The sequence below is a fragment of the Zingiber officinale genome, chromosome 8B (genome assembly GCF_018446385.1).
Source record: "Zingiber officinale cultivar Zhangliang chromosome 8B, Zo_v1.1, whole genome shotgun sequence".
NCBI classification, from domain to species: Eukaryota; Viridiplantae; Streptophyta; class Magnoliopsida; order Zingiberales; family Zingiberaceae; genus Zingiber; species Zingiber officinale.
In genome coordinates this window covers 44380299-44405111 of record NC_056001.1, presented here as the reverse complement: position 1 = coordinate 44405111, position 24813 = coordinate 44380299, and the positions used below count along the sequence as shown (strand labels likewise).

The window sequence follows — 24813 nt, the reverse complement described above, 5'->3', positions numbered from 1 at the left end:
AAAATTTTTTAAATTTTAAGATAAAACCGATCACCTAAGCTACTAAGTTTATCATATTTTGTTCAATGGATCGATTTAATCTTTTTTCGATCGATTAAATGAATACATTTTGAATTGTATGTGTTTTAAATTTACAATGGATTTAGCAGTCAACTCAACGCTATAGTTAAGTTGATCAGTCATTAACGAGTCAATCTATTTAATAATTCTGCTTTTACTTGTTTACAACTCGTTTGATTGGTGAACCATTTCTACGTGGTCAAGGACTCTTCTGCTCGATTCGTCTATCCCACCTCCACGTCCTCTTGACAAATAAATCTGAGTTAATTTCAGCAAAAACGTAATGATCCTGTATAGTAAAGTTTTAAAGATTTTTTGGGTCATTAAAATGTTTATAGTCAAAATATTTTAATAATTAAAAAGGACAACCATTATAATTAAAAACATAAATTTTATTATAACATAAAAAAAAATGCAAGAATGCTCATATAACATAATATATGATTTTCAAGCTCTTTTATATTTTTGGATTAATACATGTAAACTTTAATTCCACGTCATAAAATTACGTACACATTGTCAGCTAGCTAATCCCTGGGAATTATCTGAGGGCTTCATATGCCTTTGATGTACACCTTGATTATAAAATGCTGAAAATCAAAAATTAAAATCTTTGAATGTCAAAAACTACTTGAAATCCTGATTAAAGGAGATAACACATATTACAAAGCCATAATGCATTTATAGAAGCGAAATGTTGCTGAAATAATATAACAAATGTATTTTAGCTAACAAAGTTGCTGCGTCGATTAATATGAAATCTAGCAGACTAGCAGAGCACGATGATAAAATATGAGAAGAACAATTAGTAAATTGGAACAAGGAAATTTGCAAGGAAATGAGAAAAGCCCAACGAGTCACGTGAGCGATCAGACGCCATCGCCAAAAGTAGATGCGGATCTAACACGCCCACCCCGCTACCATGATTGAACAGAAAATAAGAGACCGACGACACACTCCGACGACGACGACAACTACGACGACCACGACCACTAAATTGTCGACGGAGACTATACTAGGAGAACGCAGCAGAATCAATCACCTTCACACGATCAAGGAACGCATGAAGCCCCAGTCGTCTTCGTCTTCCTCCTCACCTCCGCCGCAGCACCCATCCGAGTCGCTGCCAATCACGTCCCCACCGCCGCAGCACCCGTCTGAGTCGCTGCCGATAGCATCACCTCCGCCCACGCCTCCGCCGGTCCGGCAGATGAGATACGGCATCGAATGGAAAGCGCGCATAATGGCGTCGGCGCCCCCCACCCCGCACTCTGCTGCGCGGTGCTTGAGCGCCTCGAACATCACTTCGGGCTCATGCCGCATCGCTTGCAGGACCTGGGCGCAGGACGAGCCGGGAACCGCCAGCGTAACCGCGAAGCAGTACGGTCCGTCGCTCTGCGCCACGCGCACAACGCTCGGCCCCCCGAACAGGTTGTGCAGCCCCCCAAGCGCCTCCTGGTAAGCCCCTCCGAGGAACATCCCCAAATAGTACCCGCCCCCGCCCCCGCCGCCGCCGAATTCGTGCAGCGGTAGGCTCGTCAGCCCTCCGATGAACTGGTTCACCTTCCCATCGCTGTCGCAAGTTAGGTCGGAAAGAACGCCCTTCACTCCCGGCCGCTGGTCGAGATGATGGATTGGGACAATTGGGAAGACTTGCCCGATGCTCCACAAATCTGGAATCGAGGTGAAGATGGACAAATTAACATGGTAAGTCTTCACCTGATCAGCCACGCCTAATTTCTTCGTCACGATATCGCAAAGGCCATCCACGGCTGCCAAATGTTCAAGGCCAATGATACCGTCCTTGAAGTGTTCGACGCATGTCCGCTTCAACTGCTCTGCATAGATTGCAGAGGATTCATAGTCTCTGCGATATGCAGCGGCCATCAGACTGTTGTAACCGGCACGCGCGTCGTCCGCAAGCTCGTCGGCGAGGAAGGAAAGATTGGGACCGGCGAATGGCGATGCATCGGCCTTGATGGAGTCGGATGAGACTGCTTCGAAGATGAGCACGGAATGATGGGACACCAGGGCGCGGCCGCTCTCGCTGCAGATAATTGGATGGTTTACATTCTTGCGGTCGCATGCCAACATCACGGTCCGCACCACGGTGCAGGCGTATTCTTCGAGGCCATAATTCACCGACATGTCCGAATCGCCGGAGTGAGAGCCGTCGTAGTCGATGCCGAGGCCACCGCCAATGTCGATGACGCGCATGGAGGCTCCAAGCCTGGAGAGCTCGCAGTATATTTGGGCGGCCTCGACGACGCCTTCGGCGAGCAGCGAGGTGGATGGGATCTGCGAGCCGATATGGAAGTGGAGGAGCTGCAGGCAATCGATCATGTCTAGGCGCTGGAGTTTCTGGACTACAGATAGGGTTTGCATGGTGGTCAGGCCGAACTTGCCCTTTTCTCCAGAGGTGGATCCAAAATGACCAGAATGCTTGGTACGAAGCTTGGCGCGGAGACCGATTACCGGCCGGATGCCAAGCCTCCGGCTGGTCTCGACAACCGTGTCGAGCTCCTCCTCCTGCTCCAGGACGATCACGGTGTTGAGATTCATGCTTCGGGCGATGAGGGCGAGGGCAATGTACTCCTCGTCCTTGTATCCATTGCAGACAAGGAGAGCGTCCGGGCTGCCTCGAGTAAGGCAACTCATGGCGAGGAGGAGCTCCGCCTTGGATCCGGCCTCGAGGCCGTAATGGAACGGCGCACCGAACTCAACGATATCCTCCACGATGTAGCGGTCCTGGTTGCATTTCACCGGGTAGACGCCATGGTAGCGCCCACCGTATCCGACGGATTGGATGGCAAAGTCAAAGGCGGCATGAAGGGACTCCAGCCGGTGCTTCAGGACGTCTGGAAGGCGGACGAGGAGCGGAAGGCGGAGGCCAAGCCCGCCGGAAGATTTGGAAGCAGAGGCCTTCTTTACAACCTTCATGAGGTCGATCTCCTGGTGGGGAAGGGTGGCGGCACCGTGCGGCCGCACGGCGATGTCGCCGGAGGAATTGACGCGAAAGTAAGGCGCGCCCCATCCGTCGATCCGATAAAGGGCGCTGGAATGGGCGGTGGACCAGGGCGCAGAAAAGTCAGAGGTGTCGTAATCTCCCGTCGTCGGAGCGCCGCCAAGGAATGCCCTCGGCGCGGGAAGAGGGCCATCTCTCGCGAAGGCGTAGCCAGGGGGCACAACTGCAGCATCTACGCACGCGAGGGCCGGCATCTCTTCCCGGTCGCAGCCACAAAACAAAAAGAAAAGCCTACCTTCTCAGATCTGAATCTCAAGATGGGGGCTTCGAAAGCCGCCGAGGCCGGAGCCCCGGCCACCCCCTCAAGCGAAGCAGGCGGCCTCCGACGACCACGGAATACCCACGCCGGCCCTTCAGAAGGAAACTTAATCAAATAGATCGCTTAAAGAGCTAAGAACAGCCACCAGCGAGAACAGCAGAACTCGCCGGGAATCCCCATTCCAGCAGCAGCCAATACTCCCAAGCAATCAAGGGAGGCGAAGAAGATGTAGATCACAATACGAAGCCCCAGAACGGAACGGGAGCAGAGGACGGAAACCTAACGAAAACCCTAATGTAGAAGCGATAGACAAGGAACGGAAGCCTGGCGGAGTTTCAAGCGAGGCGGAGGAGCATTATATAGGGCGGGCGAATATAACGGTTCAGTTGTTTGCCACCAGAATAAAACGGTGCAGCCGAAAGATAAGAATCTCGAGCGCGTTACGCACCCCCTTTTTATCTCGCTATCTCGGGGGGAATATATCGTTTTATCCCCTGGCTGGCGGACCCGCCTCAGCTCCGTGATCTATCGGCGTCGAGTTGCCGCGTGGCGCGGATATGTCACGTGTCTTGCTCGGCTCGATGGGGCCGCTATTTCCGCCGAGACATCCAACGCGATCTTATCTGCGAGAAAAGGAACTAGTCCAAGAACGGTAAGAATCAACGGCCAACTCCCGGCCACGTGAACGACCGGATGATATCCTCGCCGGAATCGACGCGTCGTGTTTGCTTTCTTTTTTTTGTTTGGCCCATACCGGAGAATTTACCGGACCCACCCATTATCACTGCTCACCTATTGGTCGAAGGAGTGGGCCCAGGATACCCAATCTTTGTCAGCAGATTCCGTCAGTGTCTTTTCTTTTAAAAAAGGTATATATGTTTGAATAGGTATGTAATAACGGTCATCACCAGTATCCAAAAATAAAATAAAATAAATATTTTTCTATTTATTTTATCGGCATTCAAATATGGTTATGGTGAGGAACAATTTTGCTTCTATTTTAGTTCTTAGAAACGGTAGTTGAAGCGACACGTGTCGCATTGGGGCTGTGGATAAGTACCGGTGAGTCAGGGAGTTGGTGGCCACCAATAGGAGACGCGCTCTGTGCGAGTAAATTGTGGATGATATCCTCCCCATTCCGTCGACGGAGCAATCATCTAAAGAAAATGATGCTCTTTTGGGAAAACAAGATCGAATTCGATTAGACTACTGTTCATCTACGCCGTTCGAAAGATAGAATCGTATTCCTATAGATTAAAAGAAGAGGAGTTGAGCCATTGAACTTAATTTGCCAATGAAATGAAATTAAAATATTTACATTCTATACCCAACTCATTTTTCTTTATTCAATTTGACGTGGGTCGCCACTGCTTTTACTGCACGACCATAAGTCTCCCTTCAGGTCCAGATTTGGTAAAGTTTCTAATCCCTCGCACTCATGCAAGTCTCCTACCGCACGTCAACACTGGTCAGCGAGAGGTTGACGCAGCCTAAGTGACCTTCCTCCAACAGTTAGGTCAGCACGAAGCTGCCAGAGAAAATATTATCTCCTCGAAGGAACAGGACTTCAGATTGGAGAAGTTAAATTGATCAACTTGGCAAAATTAGAAGTACTTCAAGCAATTTCACTTAAGGTCGCCCCCTCCTCTTGCTTCACACACTTCCCTTTATATATCAATGAGATGCACTCCCCAATCTGCCTATCACGGGTACTTGCAAGCAGTCAAAAATACAGGGTTGATGTAAGACCGTCATTGTCAATCGTCAGAGGTATAGTTCTCCATAGATGACATACCTATAGGAATATAAATAAATTGAACGTTTGTAAATAAATTTAATGTCAAATTTAATAAAAATTTATTTATATTCATTTAATATACATAAAATCAATTAATTGAATAAATTTGAATAACTCATTAAATTAAATAAAAAAATTTAAACACATAATTATTCAATACATTAATGTTTCTAAATAATATTTATAAATAACATTCGTGAACAACAGTGGTAAAGAATGTTTATCAATAAATTTTTTATTAACATGTGTATTAAATAAAAAAAACTTTTAAAATAAAGCAAACAAATTTGTATTACGAAACTTATGACTAATTAAATAAGTTTAAAATATAAAATTTTCAAATAATCAAATAAGGTTAAATTGAGGGCTAGATAATATCTAAATGAACTAAGCTCAAACTTATAAAAAAAATAAACTAAGTCAAGTTTAAATATTCATTTCAATGTCTTGATTACGTAGGTCCCTTGTGGCTAGCAAGAAAAAGAGGGGGGTAAAACATCAAATGCCTTTCTCAAATAATATCAATTACTCACTTAATCAAAATATAATGGAATTAAAAGAGTACAACACACAAATTTTTTACTTAGTTTGCAAATAGAGGATTGCTACTCCAAAAAAAGTCAGGTCAGTAAGAAGATCTTTTTCTCAAACAAAATGTCGGAGGTGGAGAAGCCTCATAAATGAAAATAATGCTCGGAAATGAAAGACAGAAAGAAACTTGAAATACAAAGTGCGTTGTTTGAAAAGGAGAAGGTCAGTGCTCTATTTATAGTCCACTGGTCGAAACTGACAAGTGACAATTTGCTAACGTGACATGGTCTAGTCACCCGGACTCTCTCTGAACGCCCTCAACATGGCCAATCTCATCTTCTCACAAATGACTATGCAACGAGCGTGGAATAAAATTTTATCCTACACCGGCTGCCCGGACTCGCTCTGGGCGCCTGGACTCGCTCCGGGACCCTTGTTGATGCTCAGCCACAGCGTCGAGGAGTTGAGCACCTCGGTTGGACCAAAGTGATCCGGGTGCCCGGATCTGCTCTGGGCACCTGGACTCCGAGCACCCGAACATGAGCCAACTTCCAGTTGACTTTTTTGTCTGAGCTTCCGCTCTAATTCTGTTCGCTTGGGTGATTTCAGCCATCCGGAATTGAGCTCACCCGAACTCATCTTCCGGCCTTCTAAAGTAATCTTCTACTCCGGCTTCTCGTCCCTAAAAAACGTCACGCGCTTCCTTCTCGTCTGCCAGCAGACTTTTCCACAGCATCTCGTCCATTGGACGCAACGAGCCCGCCAACTCCTTCTCGTGTCATCCTTCTCGCTAACTGAATCTCTCGCTTGACTTTTTATGCTCCTATTGTAATACCCCGGTTCTGAGATTCTGGTTAAGTATGGCTTAAAAAGGTTAGATGGTACTATCCATATCACCAAGGTGCGCCTTCCTTTTCGGAAGCTCAAACTTAAGAACTCCAAAGTTAAGCGTGCTTGGCTTGGAGAAATCTGAGGATGGGTGACCTCCTGGGAAGTTTTCCAGGGTGCGTGCGAGTGAGGACAAAGCACGCTGAAAGGAACTCCGGTGGTCTGTGGAGCTAGTCATCAAACCGATGAGTAATTCTGGTGGCGTTCCCGGTTCGGTTTGGGTGGGGCCCGCCTAGGCCGGGGCGTTACAGATGGTATCAGAGCAACCTTGCGACCGTGAGTGCGCCTGTGGCAGGAGAACCAGGGCACCACCTAGCGAGGGAGATTCTGGGATTTGTCTATGGTGTGATTCATGGTTACACAACGAGGACGTTGTGTCTTTAAGTGGGGGTGATTGTAATACCCCGGTTCTGAGATTCTGGTTAAGTATGGCTTAAAAAGGTTAGATGGTACTATCCATATCACCAAGGTGCACCTTCCTTTTCGGAAGCCCAAACTTAAGAACTCCAAAGTTAAGCGTGCTTGGCTTGGAAAAAATCTGAGGATGGGTGACCTCCTGGGAAGTTTTCCAGGGTGCGTGCGAGTGAGGACAAAGCACGCTGACAGGGCACCACCTAGCGAGGGAGATTCTGGGATTTGTCTATGGTGTGATTCATGATTACACAACGAGGACGTTGTGTCTTTAAGTGGGGGTGATTGTAATACCCCGGTTCTGAGATTCTGGTTAAGTATGGCTTAAAAAGGTTAGATGGTACTATCCATATCACCAAGGTGCACCTTCCTTTTCGGAAGCCCAAACTTAAGAACTCCAAAGTTAAGCGTGCTTGGCTTGGAAAAAATCTGAGGATGGGTGACCTCCTGGGAAGTTTTCCAGGGTGCGTGCGAGTGAGGACAAAGCACGCTGAAAGGACCTCCGGTGGTCTGTGGAGCTAGTCATCAAATCGATAGGTAATTATGGTGTCGTTCCTGGTTTGGTCCGGGTGGGGCCCGCCCGGGCCGGGGCGTTACACCTATGTTTTTACACACTTAGACACAAGGATCAAAACACAACAGGACCTAACTTGACATTATTGATCACATCAAAACTACCACAGGGTACTGACAATCTCTCTTTGTGAGTAATCCAAGTTAAATTAGGATAAATCAAAAATAAATAATAGTAATATAGCAAGTAGATAATTTGTAATTAAAAAAATATATAATGCAAAAATAAAATCTACCTTTCCCCTATATTTAATATCTAATTCTCTCACTTTGATCACATTAAAAATAGAGAGCAAATCTCCTGGTCCCCTTTTTTATGGACCAGGGGATGAACCACTTATAATTGTAGTCGAATTATGGCAGCGATTCGGCCGCAATTGATTGCGATCTCTTTCTGGGTTCATCGTCCCCTCTAGGTTATAGTTTGGTTCGGAACGGGTGGCCAGAGGCCGCCAGAAGGCCACCGGTGATGGACAAGTGGCCAGGTTGTTGGGCGCCGAGCGGGGTGGCCTCCAGGCTACCTCTAGCCGCCCTCTCCGAATCAAACTATAACCTAGAGGGGATAGTAAACCCAGGAAGGGATCGCAACCAATTACGGTCGGATCGCGGCCACGATCTGACCGCAATTATAAGTGGTTCATATATCCCCTGGTCCAAAAAAAAGAGGACCCGGAGATCTGCTCTCTTAAAAATAGGGGAAAACTTTGAAATAAATATAGAATTTATGGATAAAATAATTTAAAAATTATTTTTAATTGTATAAAAAATTTGAAATTTTTTATAAGAGTTAAATAGATATATGCATAGTTGTGATAATACTTTCACGAAGAAATGAAATTGATTTGAGCAGTAATAAATTATTTTCTACATAAAGACGTATTTTTTAAAAAACATTGCTTAAAAATAATTTCTAAGATCAAAAAATTTGAAATATTTTCTGAGAATGTAAGAGCAAGTATTTTTTAGAAAAAATAAATTTTAAAAAATTAAATCTTTGAGAATTTTTAATATTAAAAATTATTATTTAGATAAATAATTTTTTAACAGATAATATGATTAATTATCATAAAAAAGAATAAAGTTTGTAAAAATAACTCTGCGAAATATTTTTAAATAGAAAAATATGATATTTGTAAAAAAAATCATAAAAAATAATACAATAGTCAAAATAATTTTGAAATTTTCTACAGAAAAATAACGAAATCCTAAATCTCAAAAATATTAATATCATATTAATTTCAAAGAAAATTTATATGAAAAAAAAATAATTTTAAGCAAGAAAAATATAAAATCAATAAAACATTGCATACAAATTTTTAATCTAAACATGATTTTGGAATCCAATATAGGTTCCTACATTAATTTAAAAAATTTTGAAACATATTATGTGATAATTTTCTAATTTGATCCTTATTGTATCTAAAATATCAATTAAGTTCTTGATAATTTTAAAAAGTAGTAAAATTCGAAGATGCATAATTCTTAAAATTTTCTCTTTGTTCTTTCAGTTTTTATTTTCTATTTTTATTTTGTCGAAATCTTCTAGTCGATGAGATTTTGTTAAAATTCCTTTTAGCTCTTGGTTATCTTTTAATAATTTTTTATTCTTATTTTCTAATTGATAGAAAAAATTTTATAATAACAACAACAATAACCAAGACTTTTCCCACTAGGTTGGGTGGGCTGTATAAATCCTTTTACGTCATTGAGCTCTATCTCCTACTATATCATTATCTATAGTTAAATAAATTTTATCTTATTTTACTGGTCATGAGGTAGAAACCGTACCTGATTCACCTCGTCAATCCCGTTATCTGAAGCTCCCCTTGTAGTGTTCCTTGCTTTGTCATCTTCTTCATGACTTGCCATTAGCGCAAGTCCGACGTGGACTTTAATCTTCGACTCTGATGATGGTGTTTCATCCCACGTCGCCATTAAAATTTTGTGCTTTGTCTAGGTTAGTCTTTTGTCCTTGTTTTTCAGTTTTGGGCAGTTATCTTTGACATGTCGTTCTTCATTGCAATGATAGCATCTTACTTTCCTTTTTTTTCTTTTGGTCTACACTTGATTGAATTTATTAGCTTTAAAAAAATAAACTTCTTTATCATAAATGTCGTTTCGTCATCGTCCATGGATGTTTCAGAATCTGGTTCATCTATTTTTGCCTTTAAGACAATGTTCTACTTTAACTCTTTCTTTAGATCTGCACATCTAGACAGCTAGACTCATAAATTTCAAAAGTGGAAAATAATTCTTCTAAATTACTTATTTATAAGTCTCTAGAGATGTAATATGCATCTACTATAGCTGACAATTTAGATGTTATAGGAAAAGTGTTAAGCGCATACCTTAGCGAATCTCGATTGGTTACCTTTTCTCCGAGATTCATGAGTTCGGTGACTAGTTCCTTTAGCTTGGTGTACAATTGAGGGACTGTTTCACCTTCCTTTAGTCACAGATTCGTCTGTTGATTACGAAGAAGATCTCTTCTTGTGAGCTTGGTTTCGGAGGATCCTTCGTGAAGCTCTAGGAATTTTTTCCAGAGGTTTTTTGCAGGATCACAGACTCCGATTCTATTTACCTCTTGTGATGACAGTGCACTTAGCATATAGAATTCTACTTTCCCGTTGGCCATAAATTCTGGTTGTTCCTTCTCCATCCAGTTTTCTTCTTTCTTTAGCTCACTGTTGTTGTCAATAGGTACTGAAAAAACATTTTTTAATATTATAAAGATATCAAAATCATTTTTAAAATATACCTCCATTTTCTTTTTCTAGTGTGGAAAGTATCTCTCGAACTTTGACTGGTGGATGCTTGTTTCGGCTATCGTCTTTTGTGCTTCGTTCGACGGTTAGTCCTTCTAAAGCAATTGGACTCTGATACCACTTATAGGTCCCTTGCGTCTGGCAAGAGGGGGATGAATTTCCCTACACAAAATAAACTAGTCAACACTTTTCTTCAACAATCAGGCTTTATCAATTACACACTTAATCAAAATATAATGGAATTAAAAGAGTATGAGATACACAAATTTTTTACTTAGTTTGTAATCAGAGTATTGCTATTCCAAGAAAAGTCGGCTCTATAAGAAGATCACCCTCTCAAATAAAATATCGAAGGTAGAGAAGCCTCGTACATGAAAATGATGCTCGAAAATGAAAGGCAGAAAGAAACTTGAAGTACAAAGTGTGTTGTTCGAAAAGGAGAAGACTAGGGCTATATTTATAACCCATTTGTCAAAACTGACCGTTTGCTGGTGTGGCATGGTCCGGGTGCCCGGACCCTCTTCGGGCTCCCCTAGCGTAGCAAATCTTATTTTCTCGCAAACGGCTGTACAACGAATGTGGGATAAAATTTTATCCTGCTCCAGACGTCCGAACCCGCTCCGGGCGCCCAAGCCCTTGTTGATGCTCATCTGCAGCACCTCGTCCCTCAGACGCACCGAGCCTATTGACTCCTTTCTGTACCATCCTTCTTGCTAGTTGCGTCTTTCGCTAGACTTCTTGTGCTCCTAATTTCCTGCACAATTAGACACAAGCATCAAAATACAACATGACCTAACTTGACTTGGTTGATCATATCAAAACTACCACGGGGTACTTATAGATTATTTTGTGCTCATCTTGGTTTGACTCAGTTACTTTATCAAATAAGATTGAATATCACACAAGCTTGGCTCGGCTCATTTACAACCTTATATACCTAAATATGGGCTTTGAGTTAATTTCCTATCACCGTACATGAGACATCACATGCCCAATTAGCCGGCATTGGTCCTCTTTCTAACAACTCTTGTCAAACTCATGCTTAAGATATCATTGTGTAAATACCCCGTGGTAGTTTTGATTTGATCGACTAAGTCAAGTTAGGTCTTATTGTGGTTTGATCCTTGTGTCGAAGTGTGCAGAAACTTAGGAGCACAATAAGGCAAGCAAAAGATACAGCTAGAGAGAAGGACAACACAGGAGAGAGTCGACGGACTCAGTGTACCCGAGGGGCGCGGTGTTGTAGAAGAGTACGCTGGCGGATGAGAAGGGAGTGTGCGATATTTCTGAGAGACAATAAGTCGGAGCGAAAGTTTGCTCAAGGAGAAGGCTGCTGGAAAATGAGTTCGGGTGAGCCTTATTCTGGATGGCCGAAATCACCCAAAAAAATGGAGCTGGAGAGAACGGAGCTGGAACGGGAGGAAGATAGGACAGTCAACATGTTTGTTGACTGTCCAGCTCGATCAGGGCACCCATGTTAGAGCAATCTGGGTACCCTAGATTTTGATATTTGAACAAAGATTTAAGTTAGATTTATTATTATATTTGATATGAATTGTGAGTGCCCATGATGTTGGTACAACAATGAAGGTCCAATTGTGATCTAAGCAAAGGAGAAAAGTCCAAGAGGAGTCTTAGCGGTGTAAGTCTAAGCATACAGTCTTAGCAACGTAAGTAAAAGTGTGACTTGGCAAAGGTTGAAGTCCCGGAGGCACGACCTCTTGGCAAAGGAAGACCTGACAACAATGACAAGGCCGAAGGAAACTCTTGAAGGTAAGACATGAAGGATGGGGAAGCATCTGAGGGACACAAGGCTGATGGAGGAGGCTAGAAGGCAAGGTCAAGGTTGTGCGGGTAAGGACTAGTGCATGAGAGATTGTACTCAGGGTAAATTCTAAATTTAGGGTTTTACTATAGCAGTTACTATAGCAACTACTATAACAGTAATGTAGCATTTAATATAGCAGTCGACTGGTACCGAACATAATACCTTTGTTCGGTTAACCCATGTGGACCAGTCGACTAGTGTTTTCATCAATCGACTGGTATTGAGCCGCTGGCTTGTAACAGTTGAATTCCACTTAAGACCAGTCGACTGGTAGCGGGAAACATAGTTAGATGTTTCCTCCCGAGCACTATTTAAGAGAACTCAGGGTGCTTGGCCAAGGTTGACGAAATAGGTTTGGTTAAAGTATATTAAAAGTCTCCTAAGTAATTCAAGCTCTTCTTGTGACCTAAGGGTTTTGGATCAATGTTGTGATGAGGTTTCTCCACCGAGAAAGAGGTTTGAGCTAGCCTGGGTTTTCCTGGGAATCATCCACCGACGGATTGAGAAGTCCACCTTACGAATAGCAGTGGAGTAGGAGCTTTATCTCTAAACCACGTAAACGAGCGTGTCTTTGTGATTTGCTTGTCTTCATTCTTCTTGTTTTAGTTTAGTTTTCTATTTGTTAGTTTGTTTTGTATTCCGCTGTGCACTAACATTATAGGAAGTAAACGATTTGGGTGAGACGCTATTCACCTCCCCTCTAGGGGATGTCAAGGTCCCAACAACCCAGACCCTCAAGGGAAGCTAGGGCGCCCCGGGCTCTTGACCTATAAGCGGGCTGGGTCAGCCCGGTCTAGGTTCCCGAACCTGGTTTGGGCGCTTGGACTAGAAAATCCTATCCTTGACGAGTCGTTGCGATGTGGATAAAATTTTATCTACGTCCAAGCGCCTGGAGCCATTCCAAGCGCCTCGAGCAGCTCAACCAGCAGGCTATAAATAAAGTCTTTGTCTCGGTAGTTGACACAATACACTTTGTAGTCAAAGTTCTATTCTGTTTTCACTTTCTGAGCATTATTCTCGTGTATGAGGCTTCTCTACCTCCAACATTTTATTGGAGAATGAGATTGTCTTGCTAAGCTTAATTTCCTTAGAGTAGTAATCCCTTTATTGCCAACCAAGTAAATGATCTGCCTTGTACTCATTCTTGTTACTCCATTTATTACTTTTAATTAAGTGTGTAATTGTGAAGCTAGGGTATTCCCCTCCTCTTGTCGGTTGCAAGGGATCACCAAGTGGTATCAGAGCCCAACTGTTTTACAAGGACTAACCACCGACCGAAGCACAGAAAATGATGGTCGAACGAAGTATCTACCCACTAAAGTTCGAGGGAGAGTTCGCGAACCTGAAAAAGAAGATAGAGATATTTTTAAAAATAGATTTTAATTTATTATTAATAATGAAGTTTGACTTTGTAGCACCAAAGGACAAAGAAGAATATCAATGGACGGAAAAAGAGCAAGCGGACTTCATGGCAAATGACAAGGTAGAATTTCATCTGCTGAGTGTTCTACCGCCACAAGAATTCAACCGAATCGGGGCTTCGAGTTAGCCAAAGATCTCTAGGAAAAATTCTTAAAAATCCACGAAGGAACCTCGGAGGCAAAACTCGCGAGACGAGATCTGCTCCGGAACCATATCAGCAACCTCCGGTTAGAAGAATGTGAAACCGTCACACATGTCCACTCAAGAATCAAATAACTCATCACTGGACTCATGAATCTCATAGAAAAGGTAACCAATCGAGATTCACTAAAGTAAGCACTTAATGCATTTCCTAGCACTCCTGAATGGTCATCTTTAGTAGATGCATATTTCATCTCTAAGGATTTAGAGGTACGTAGTTTAGAGGAATTGTTTTAGACATTTGAAATTTATGAATCTAGATATATAGATCTAAAGACAAAGATGATTCAGAACATTGCCTTAAAGGCAGAAATAGATGAACCATAGTCCGAAACGCCCCTTGACGATGATGAAACAACATTCATGGTAAGAAAGTTCAAAAAGTTCTTTAAAACTAATTACTTCAATCAAGTGTAGGCCAAGAAAAGAAGAAGGATGGTAAGATGCTATCGCTGCAACAAAGAAGAGCATGTTAAAAACAACTGGCCAAATCTGAAGAACAAGAACAAAGAAAAGGACAAAAGACCAACTCTAAAGAAGCATAGAAACCTAAAGGCAACATGAGACAAAATGTTGTCAGATTCAGAGAGCGAAGGTCACACTAGATTTGCATTAATGGCAAGTCACTAAGAAGAAGATAAAGCAAGCTCATTAGAGATGAGCATCGATGAAGGGGGAGCAACGTCGGAAGGAAGCAACACTACAAGGGGAGCTTCAGATAAAGGGATCGACAAGGTAAGTCAGATACGGTCTATACCTTTTGACCAGTTATTTAAGTTTATAAAAATATTATCAAATTTTTTTTTGTAAATTAGAAATTGATAATAAAAATTATCAGAAGAAAATAATGAATTAAAAGGAATCTTAGCAACATCTTGTAAATTAGAATATTTTGGCAAACTAAAAATTGAAATGGAGAATCTAAAGAATTCTACATATTCAAATATTGCTATTTCAAATTTTAAAAATTATCAAGGACTAAATTGATATTTTAGATATCACAATGGTTAAATTAGAAATTTATCATCAAAATATATCCCTAGAAATTTTTTGATTAATTCAGTTGGAAGAAACCTATTTTGGGTTTCGAAATCGTGCTTAAACTAAATTTTTATGGATGTAATATTTTTAATATATTTTTTTATTTATTTAGAATTATCTAAATAAATTATTTTATATATTTTTTCCTGAAAATTAATTTCTTCTTTAGTTTTTCTAAGAAAGAGAATTTTATCACTTACCTGTAAAAAAAATTCAAATTTTTCTGACCATTAAATCATTTTTTATGAATTTTTTTAACAAATATGATATTTTTCAATCCGCAAAATAATTTTTGCAAATCTTATTATCATATTCTCTGTTCAAAAAAATATTTTCAAAATTAGTTGACTATTATTGAATTTTATATGAATTATTCATCCAAATGCTATCTTTTAATATTAAAAATTTTCAAAAGGTTATCTTTTGAAATTTTATTTTTTCTTCAAAGATACTTGCTATAATACATTCTTAGAAATTTTTTAAAAAATTTTTAAGTTTAAAAACTATTTTTAATATTTCTTTTACGAAAATATGTCTTTATGTCAAGAAGAATTTATTACTGTTTAGATTAATTTTAATTTTTAATAAAAATCTGCTTTCACAATGTTTGTCTAACATTTTTTAAAAAAAATTTCAAAAAAAATCATAATTAAAAATATTGTTTATTTCTATGAATTATAATTTATGAAAATATAGATTTTCAAAATTTAAACTTGAAAGTTTTTGAATGGTACATTGGTTATTAAGTGGTATCCCTATCTTTAAGTCAACTTTATGTTTAGTTCAAGTCAACTTCATAGTCTCCCCTCTTTTAATATGATCAAAGGAAGAGAATTAAAGATTAAATTTAGGGGATGGTACATTTCTTTTGCATTACATTGGTCAACATTGGTTATAAATTACAAATTTTATACTTGGTTTTTCGTTGTTATTTGTGTTTTATTTATCCTAACTTAACTTGGGTTGCTCACATCAAAAAGAGAGAGATTGTAAGTAACCCGTGGTAGTTTTAATGTGATCAATTAAGTCTAGAGCTGTCAGACAGTCCAACCTATGGTAGGACGGGTCGACCCGTGGTAGGCCAACTATTTGGCTGGGCGGGGCAGGCAGACTCGTCAACTTGGCGGATTGAGAAATTTCTAACCCAACCTAATCCAAGGCGGATTGCGGATTTGGCAGGCCAACCTGCGGGTCCAATAATTTTTTTTAAAAAAATTTAAAAATATTTCATATCTTCAACATTTTACTTCGGAAAGGTTTCATTAATCAAATGTATCCATAAACATATATTTTAAATATAAATGGACACAAACGAGTACTTATGCGAGATTAAAAGTACTATTTTTATTTCAAAATTATAACAAATACAGATAATATATTTGCATAAAACTTAGCTTACATATGTTTCTCAACCTGCGGGCCGACTCGCGCGGGCATGGGCCTAGGCGGGTTGGCTCGCGGTGGGCTTGAGTTGATAAAATTTCAACATAACCCGCTTAAATTGTTTAGCGGGATGGGCTAACCCGACGGGCCCAACCCAAGTTGACGACTCTAACTAAGTCAAGTTAGGTCCTGTTTTGGGGTGATTTTTGTGTCTAAGTGTATAGGAACCTAAGAGAACAAGAAGTCAAGCAAAAGATGCAGCTAGCGAGAAGGACGGTACAGAAGAGAGTCGACGGACTCGGTGCATCCAAGGGACGATGTGAGGCAGAAAATTATGCTGACGCACGAGAAGGGAGCGCACGGTATTTCCGAGGGACGAGAAGTCAGAGCGGAAGTTTGCTCGAGGAGAAAGCCGGAAAATGGATTCGGGTCAGCCCTATTCCGGATGGCCGAAACCACCCAAGCAAATGGAGCCAGAGTGAACGGAGTCTGAGTGGGAGGAAGACCGGACAATCAACAAACATGTTGACTAGCTAGTCCAGTCCAAACGTCCAGACCCCCGGGGGTAGCTAGGGCACCCCGGCCTTGCACCCTGGACGCGGGCTGGGTTAGCACGGTCTGGGTGCCCAGACTAGAAAATCCTATCCTTGACGAGCCGTTGCGATGTGGACAAAATTTTATCCACGTTTAGGCGCTCGGAGCCATTCCAAGCGCCCCAAGCAACTCAACCAGCAAGCTATAAATAGTCTTTGTCTTGGTAGTTGACACAACACATTTTGTACTCAAAGTTCTATTCTGTTTTCACTTTCTGAGCATTATTTTCGTGTACGAGGTTTTTTCGCCTCCGACGTTTTATTCAAGAAGAAGATTATCTTACTGAGTTTAATTTCTTTAGAGTAGCAATATCCTGATTGCCAACCAAGTAAACGATCTGTCTCGTACTCATTCTTGTAACTCCATTATGACTTTTAATTAAGTGTATAATTGTGAAGCCCGATTGTTTAAGAAAGGTGTTTGCTTGTTTTTATTATGCAGGAAAATTTCCCCCCTCTTGCTGACTGCAAGGGACCAACACATTGTTCCCACTAAAACTCATACTTAACATATCACCATCAAGAATGACTAGATTTAGGAGATGGATCCAGGGGTTGGGTCTAGGAGAGATATTCTCGGGCAAGGATGTTCTTGTGGCTTAGATCGAAATGTAGTTGACATTCTCGGATGAAAATGCTCTAGTGCGCTAGCAGGAAGATAATAAATTCATATGATCCTTCCTTGGGTGTTCCCGAACATGTATATTCGTAGACAGAAATGTTTCCAAACGGTAACATCTTTTCGGGGAAATTCTCACACGGGGATACTCCCAAGCCACATGTCTTTCCAAGGATGTTAACACATGTGGGTGTTCCTAAGCCACAAAGTCTCTTTCCAAAGATGTTCTCGAGCGAGGATATTTCTAAGTTGCAATGCCTTTTTTCGAGGATATTTCTGAGCGAGGATGTTCCCACATTGCAAAGTTTTCCGAGGATATTTCAGAGCATCTCCAATGGGGGATATTTGGAGGAGATATTTCTCCAAATATCCCCCACCCCCAAATATCCCCCATTGTGGGGGATATTTGATGGGGTAATAGAAATCACCGGACACACATCTGTGTCCGGTGATTTCTTCATGTGGGGCCCACAAAAAGTGGGCTGCCACTACTTATTTAATTTTTTTTTGTTTTTAATATGGTGGGCCCCACCTTTAACATCGGTGTCCGGACAACTTTTTTGTTTTATTTTTTTTTAATTTAATTAAATTCAAACTATGCAAACATTAAAAGAGTCCGTTGGAAGAATTAATTGTCGAGGAATCAAACGTTCGAAAAATGAACCGTTCGAAAACGTTCGAAAAATTAACTGTTCGAAAACGTTCGAAAAATTAAACGTTCGATAATGTTCAATTTCTCCCTATATATACATCATTTCTTTCATCTATTTTCATCATTTTCATACCCATTGCCTACCAAAAATTTAGAGAGATGGATAAAAATTCTGGTCATTATTTTAGGGATTTGTTCAACTCTCCAAATATCGACGAAAATGTAAGTGAAGAAAGTTCTCGAGTCCGTCCTAATTTCTTCAATCCTCAATTTCCATTTCCCACTCAACATCCACCAAATTTCCAACCTTTTCCATACCCACCACCATATTACCATAATTTCCAAAGTTATCCAAATTCTTTGAGTGGCAACCCTCGAGCTCCGTTTTATACATATCCTCCAGAATATTGGCAGAGTAATCAATATTTCATGCAAGGCTCATCTCATGGAATTAATCAGCTTCAATCACCAGAGATTAATTCAAATGAATCGAGAAGAGCTAGTGTTGATGCAATTGACAGTGATAAAGGTACACCTTATGTAGTCCCCGATTCACAATTTCCTCCATTTTCATCAGAAATAGGGTCCGACCATATTATTCTCAATCAAGCACCAGAGATGGGCAACGAATCAGATGAAGACCATAACAAGCGAACAGTATGGACAGTGACAGATGATAAGCTCCTTGTAGCGGCCTACACAATTATGAGTGAAGATTCAGTAGTTGGTAATGCCCAGAAGAGTGAGTCATTTTGGAAACGAGTTGTGACATACTTCAATACCAATCGAGCTAAAGGAGCTAAAAAGAGAACTGCGGAGAAAGCAAAATCACATTGGGCTTCATTGAAAAAGATCGTAAATAGATACAATGGAATCTACACAGAGCCGGTCCTTGTTGTTCAAAGGCCCTGGGCCAAATTATAAATTATGTCCCAATTTTATCTAATGAGCACTACTTTTCTTTAATTAAAAAAAAATCATATATGAAAACAGAACCATAGAATGAGGGGGTCAAATTGGATCTCATACTACAATTTACATGAACTCCACAAACTTACATGTATTCCAAACAAAACCATTCTCTCCCTAGTTACATTCCAAGAACACAATATAAAATAGACTTTATTTACACATTTTCTAACAAAAAAAACTCTAACAAATTCAAGAGATTTTAACCTCTTCCTTAAAATAAAACCACCAACAATGAACGCTCATCAAAAGCCTTCAAACTCACAAAACAAAATCCCAAATATGTATAACACACCAAAATCTTCAAACTTTCAAAACATCATAGAACTCTCAAAACCACCACCACACCACCAATACATAACATAGGAAATCCACCAACTCTCCCAAAAAATCAACTTACACATTAAAGCTTCATCAATAAATTCAGTCAGCAGCTCAAAACCCAACAACATCATAAATCAATATCAATTTCTGATCAAAATAAAACACAGCCACAGGGTATGTTTTCTGAACTCCCAATTACAAATAAAACCTTTAGAAATCCACCAAATAAAATTTTACTCAATGAATTAGCCACATATACAACCCTTCAAAAAATATACATTGCTCCACCTTCTTTAGAAACCATAACATCAGACTCCAACAACAATAGTATCTCACAATCAAACATATCAAATATTAACCCATATCAAAACAAAACCAACCAAATATATAAACCCCTACACTATCAGAACATCACATTTTCTGATAACCAACCTTTACAAATTTCCAACAACCAATACAAAAACCACTATAAACACGGCACATCATACCAACATTCCTACCCACAACAGATCATGAACCATCAACATCATCACAGCTTCAATCCAATCCCTTCTAGGCACATTTTGTAAATAAGCTTCTCCTCCTTGCAAGATACTCATTGCAACATCCATACTCCAGCCGACCAACCACCAAAAGAAGAGCTACCCAATCTGACATGAATAAAACCTCTTTGTATCAAAGCATATCAAGAATACTTCATAAAAAAGGATGCTCCTTGAAACAAAATTTCCACCACAGAAAATACTCCACCATTTCCCTCCTAAAGCCACGGTAAACAAAAAAGTATCAATTTATCAAACTATCAATTGATCTAATCACCAAAAGAAAAAGAGTATGAGTAGCACCAATTAGCATAAGTACTAGAGTTGTTATGACTTATGAACACTTTAAAAGTATAAATACAATGTCACGTGTACTCATAAGTAACAAAACATTTACCTATAAGTGCGAATGAGAGTGAATGCAGAGAATATAATTAAATTATCGATTGTAATACACCTACAAAAAAACACAAAGGTAACTCATTTAAAGTGTATTCGTGATGCACTTTTAAAGGCAAAATCATCAATAATAGCATCATATTCAATGTTTTCCAAAATATTCTTTTCAATGCACAAAATTGCTAATCCATTTAGTCTATCTTGAGTCATTGTGGTCCGTAAATAAGATTTTATTAATTTTAATTTAGAAAAACTTCTTTCGGCAGATGCCACTGTCACGGGTATTGTCAATAATATCCTATAAGCAATCATCACATTTGGAAACATATCCATTGTTTTTATAAAATCTAATATTTGAATGGAAGACCATTTTTTATTAGTTTCATAAGATTCACTTGGTAACATTACTTGCAAAACTTGGAGTTCCGAAAACATATATTTTGCATCAATATCAGAAGTGTCACCATTTCTTAAAGTATTTTCAAGATTAACACAAGAACTCATCAATTCATTATCATCTAATGAAACTAATTTTGCAACATCATACAATAACCCAAATATAGATTCAAAATATTGCAACTGTTCAAATCTACTCTTCAATTGCCCAAGGGCAATATCGACCACTAAGATAAAATAATCTATTCGAAAAGATTCTTCTGGTGATTGATTTTCTCTTTCAGTGTTAGCAATTTCATCAAAATATCTCTTTCTACAAATTTTACGTTTTACAGGAAATACAGGTTCAATTTCCATATCAGATGCTATTTTTTTTGCATCAACCATAGCAGAAGCAAAACCATTTTCTCTATATTTTTCAAAAAAGGAAACAAGACCAGACAATTATTTTATAGCAACATCAAGACACATATCCTCTGACTGTAATTTTTTGCTAACTAAGTTGATTTTATGCAAAATATCATGCCAAATAACAAGGCTTAATATAAATTCAAAACTTGAAAGTTCACCAGATGCTAAAGTTTCAGCATCTCTACTTAATTTACCATCTTCACTTATTTCTGCTAATTTGAACAAAGCTTCTCTGATTTGGGAAGCTTGAGATAGTATTGCTTTGACTGTTTCAATATGGCTTTCTCATCTTGTAGTTGACAATGATTTTAAAGTTAATCCATCAATATATTCAAGCAAAATATTCCATCTTTTTGTTGAATTAGAGAACACGGTGTACATACATTGACATGCTCCAAAAAATGATTTTGCTTTAGCACAAGAATTTGTCATGTCACAAACAACTAAGTTAAGAGAATGAGAACCACATGGCATGTAAAATGCTCTAGGATTAATGTCAAGCAATCTTCTTTGCACACCTTGATTTTTACCTTTCATATTAGATCCATTATCATAACATTGTCCTCTCACATTATCAATATCAAGTTCTAAAGATTGTAAAACAACTTGCAGTTCATTGAAAAGACCTAAACCAGTTGTATCTTCTACATTTATAAATTCTAAAAAGTACTATTCTATTTTAATTGGAATATCTGAAACATCTACACATCTTAATATGAGAGTCATTTGTTCTTTGTGACTTGCATCCGGTGTACAATCAAGAATTACTGAAAAATATTTTACCTCTTTTATTTTTTTAATTATTGCATTCTTGACTTTAGAAGCTAGAAGAGATATTAGCTCGTTTTGAATTTTATGACTAAGATAATGATAATGAATCTTTTTATCTTTAATGAGTCGAAAATGCTCTTACATTATTGGATCAAAATCTGCAATCATTTCAAGTAGACCCAAAAAATTACCATTACCATCTTCATAAATTTTGTCATGTGTACCACGAAATGCCAAATTATGTGTAGCAAGACATTTGACAACAGCAACTATTCTTAGCATAACATGTTTCCAATGTTTTGTGTCCTTTTTAATTTGTTCTTGTATTTCCTTATCAATTGTCAATGTTTTCTTTAATCTCATTTGTAGTTCAACAAAGGCTCTCAGATTAGTGAGGCGTTCAACACTATTTTCATGTTGTTTAAGTTTGTCACATAAATGTTTCCAGTCATTAACTCCTTCTTTTGCTAAATTACTTTTGGTGTGTATTACTTTAAACAACTTACAACAAATACAAAATACTTTGTCCAACTCCTTCGAATATACTAACCATTTTCGATCACGAGTCTCACCATTTGGTAACATTTGAACATAGTAAGTATGAGAAAAGTGTCGAGATTCTTTATCTAAAGGAAACTTAATAATATCTTCTCTTTTAGGGCCTCTTTCCACAAGTAAATCTCTTATTTTTGTATCAAGGTTATCCCAAACTCTTGGATCAAATATGTTTATATCATATCTAGGTGTCGAACATTGATATTCATTTGTACGCTCATCATCACAACAATTATCAGTATCTTTAGTTTTGTCAATTTTAGTTTCATTCAAATCATTAAGATATGTATTCTCTTTGTTCTCATTTTCTACATATTTCTCATTCTCATCACTTTCATTACTCATAAATTTTTCATATTCATTATTATTATTTTCAACAAAATCTTCATTTGACAAATTTGATTCATTACTTAAAATCTGAACTAAGCTTTCTGTTGTGTTATGTGATTTTTTACTAAAATATTTATTCAATGAACCTCTTAAGCTTTGGGCTATCTCCTCCTCTTTTTCCTTTTTTTGTCTTTTTTGATATCCAGAGAGTTGTTTCATGATGATAGATAATTATGAACAATAAGCAATAAACAAAGAACAATAAAACCTGATATGGAGAATTTTTCTTTGATTCAAAATCCACTTATATAAGACCTAACACGGATATCCTGCAAGTTTATAAAAAAACACAACAATTTAATTGTTTAGAAGTTGGGACCTTATTCATGCAATTAAGGACACAAGCACATTAATCTAATTAGCTAAATGACATGAAAACTTAATTAATCTACTTATCATTTACTAGCTAAAAGAATCCATTTGAAGAGAATAATCAACTAGAAGCCAAGGCTTTTTAGAGTAAACCAATAATAAAGTTTTTTTAATCAAAACTAAATTCCATATATGAAAAGAGAACTATAATATGAGGGGCCAAGGATATAAATGCATAACAAAATAAAACCTCACCTCTCCAAATTTACATCTTCCAAGCTCTCAAAATAAAAAGGATCAATTTACACGTTCACACCTATCCAAAAGAAAATCACAACTACGTGCATCTATCTTTGCAAATTTCTTGGAAAAAACCAATATCTTGCCTCAAACCACAGAAACCGAGCTTTATCCCATATTCACACTCTTCAGTTTTGAAAGATCGTAAACCCATCCTTGTTCTTCCACTAATAGAAAAAGCCCCAAGCCACCAAACAAACCAAGTCCCTCCAATTCCTCTTTTCCTTGCAAATCTGCTTTCCAGCATAGTATCGGAAAACTAACAGCATATTTTCAGTCCATCAGCACCATACAAAGACTATGAATTCCAGCCAGCAAATCAAATTTCTCTAAGAAATCATCACCCTTTTACTTTTAACAACAACTCCAGATACCTCCATGAAACCATGTGAATTGTGAAACTGCCCACAGATTTACCAACTTGGCACAAGCATACAAATTCTTCTCAAAGGATCTGGCACAGTCCCAGCACCTCAAACACAAAAAGGATAACAACTTGCTTCTGTACAATAAACCTCGAACTCCATGTCTCCACAGCAACTGCCCACTTTTCCAGCCAGCACCATTTACAACTTCCTAATCTAAAACCTGAGAAAGCACAACGTGCCAGGTTCTGTCTTCCACTCCAAAAACCAGTACACCATATAAGATACCATGGAGCATAAAAAGAAAAACTATAAACCATCAATTGATAAAATCCAATAGGCTTGAATACAAAACACCATAAATCATAAGAACTGGAGGAACCCAATCAATCCATAACCCTTGCCAGCCTACTCCACTTCTCTAAAAACATATTTACAATATCTCCTACCCCGGCTTAGAGGAAGATCTGATATATGGTAATTGGTAATTGGTAAACCAAGCCTATTCTAACTTGAAAATAGTAAAAAATTGGGAAAATATAAGTACCAGAGAAGAAGAAGGAGGAGTAGAAATCATCTGGTTGAAATTGTGGTAAAATATAGGTATACAAACCCTAATTGATTGCCTAATCAAACAACAAAACCCTAATTAACTAGGCGAAGAATCGAGATCTAGTCGCGGACCGCAGTTGCCTAATCGATAAAAACGATTACTAACCTGAGGACTGGAGGAGCAGCCGTTGAGGTTACCGACGACGCTGGCGATATCCTCTCGATGGTGAGGTTAAAGGCACTGGAGACGGCCGGGTCGGTGAGGATGGGAGCCGAGAGAATCGTCGTGAAGGGGAGAGTCGAGAGAGCTAGGGATTCGCTTCAGACTTCGGAGATGGCTTCGCCGCTTTGACAACGGGCGAGAAACCAGAAACGCTAGGTGAGATTGTGAGAAGAATTAAAATTGTATTAAAAAAATATATATGTTTATATATATTTTTTGGGCCCTTAGTATTTGTGGGCCCTGGGCAAGGGCCCT

General features: G+C 39.1%; 2 protein-coding genes across 4 annotated transcripts; both read right to left on the bottom strand.

The window, feature by feature from the left end:
* Positions 1-720: 720 nt before the first annotated feature.
* On the bottom strand, positions 721-3699 carry LOC122014719 (arginine decarboxylase-like). Its single transcript, XM_042571104.1, has one exon. It carries the CDS (start codon positions 3277-3279, stop codon positions 1105-1107), a length of 2175 nt encoding a protein of 724 aa, XP_042427038.1. The 5' UTR covers positions 3280-3699; the 3' UTR covers positions 721-1104.
* Positions 3700-19567: 15868 nt separating this feature from the next.
* LOC122014599 lies at positions 19568-24710 on the bottom strand. 3 transcript variants are annotated; one of them, XM_042570921.1, is made up of 3 exons: positions 24502-24710; positions 20282-23075; positions 19568-20102 (listed from the first exon to the last, which is right to left on the bottom strand). In XM_042570921.1, exon 2 carries the CDS (start codon positions 22963-22965, stop codon positions 22000-22002), a length of 966 nt encoding a protein of 321 aa, XP_042426855.1. In that variant the 5' UTR covers positions 22966-23075; positions 24502-24710; the 3' UTR covers positions 19568-20102; positions 20282-21999. The 3 variants fall into 3 exon arrangements, 2 of the variants coding, with proteins under 2 accessions (XP_042426855.1, XP_042426856.1); XM_042570922.1 differs by having other exon boundaries at positions 19568-19992; XR_006120715.1 differs by lacking the exon at positions 20282-23075 and having other exon boundaries at positions 19568-19992.
* Between the last annotated feature and the right edge of the window lie 103 nt (positions 24711-24813).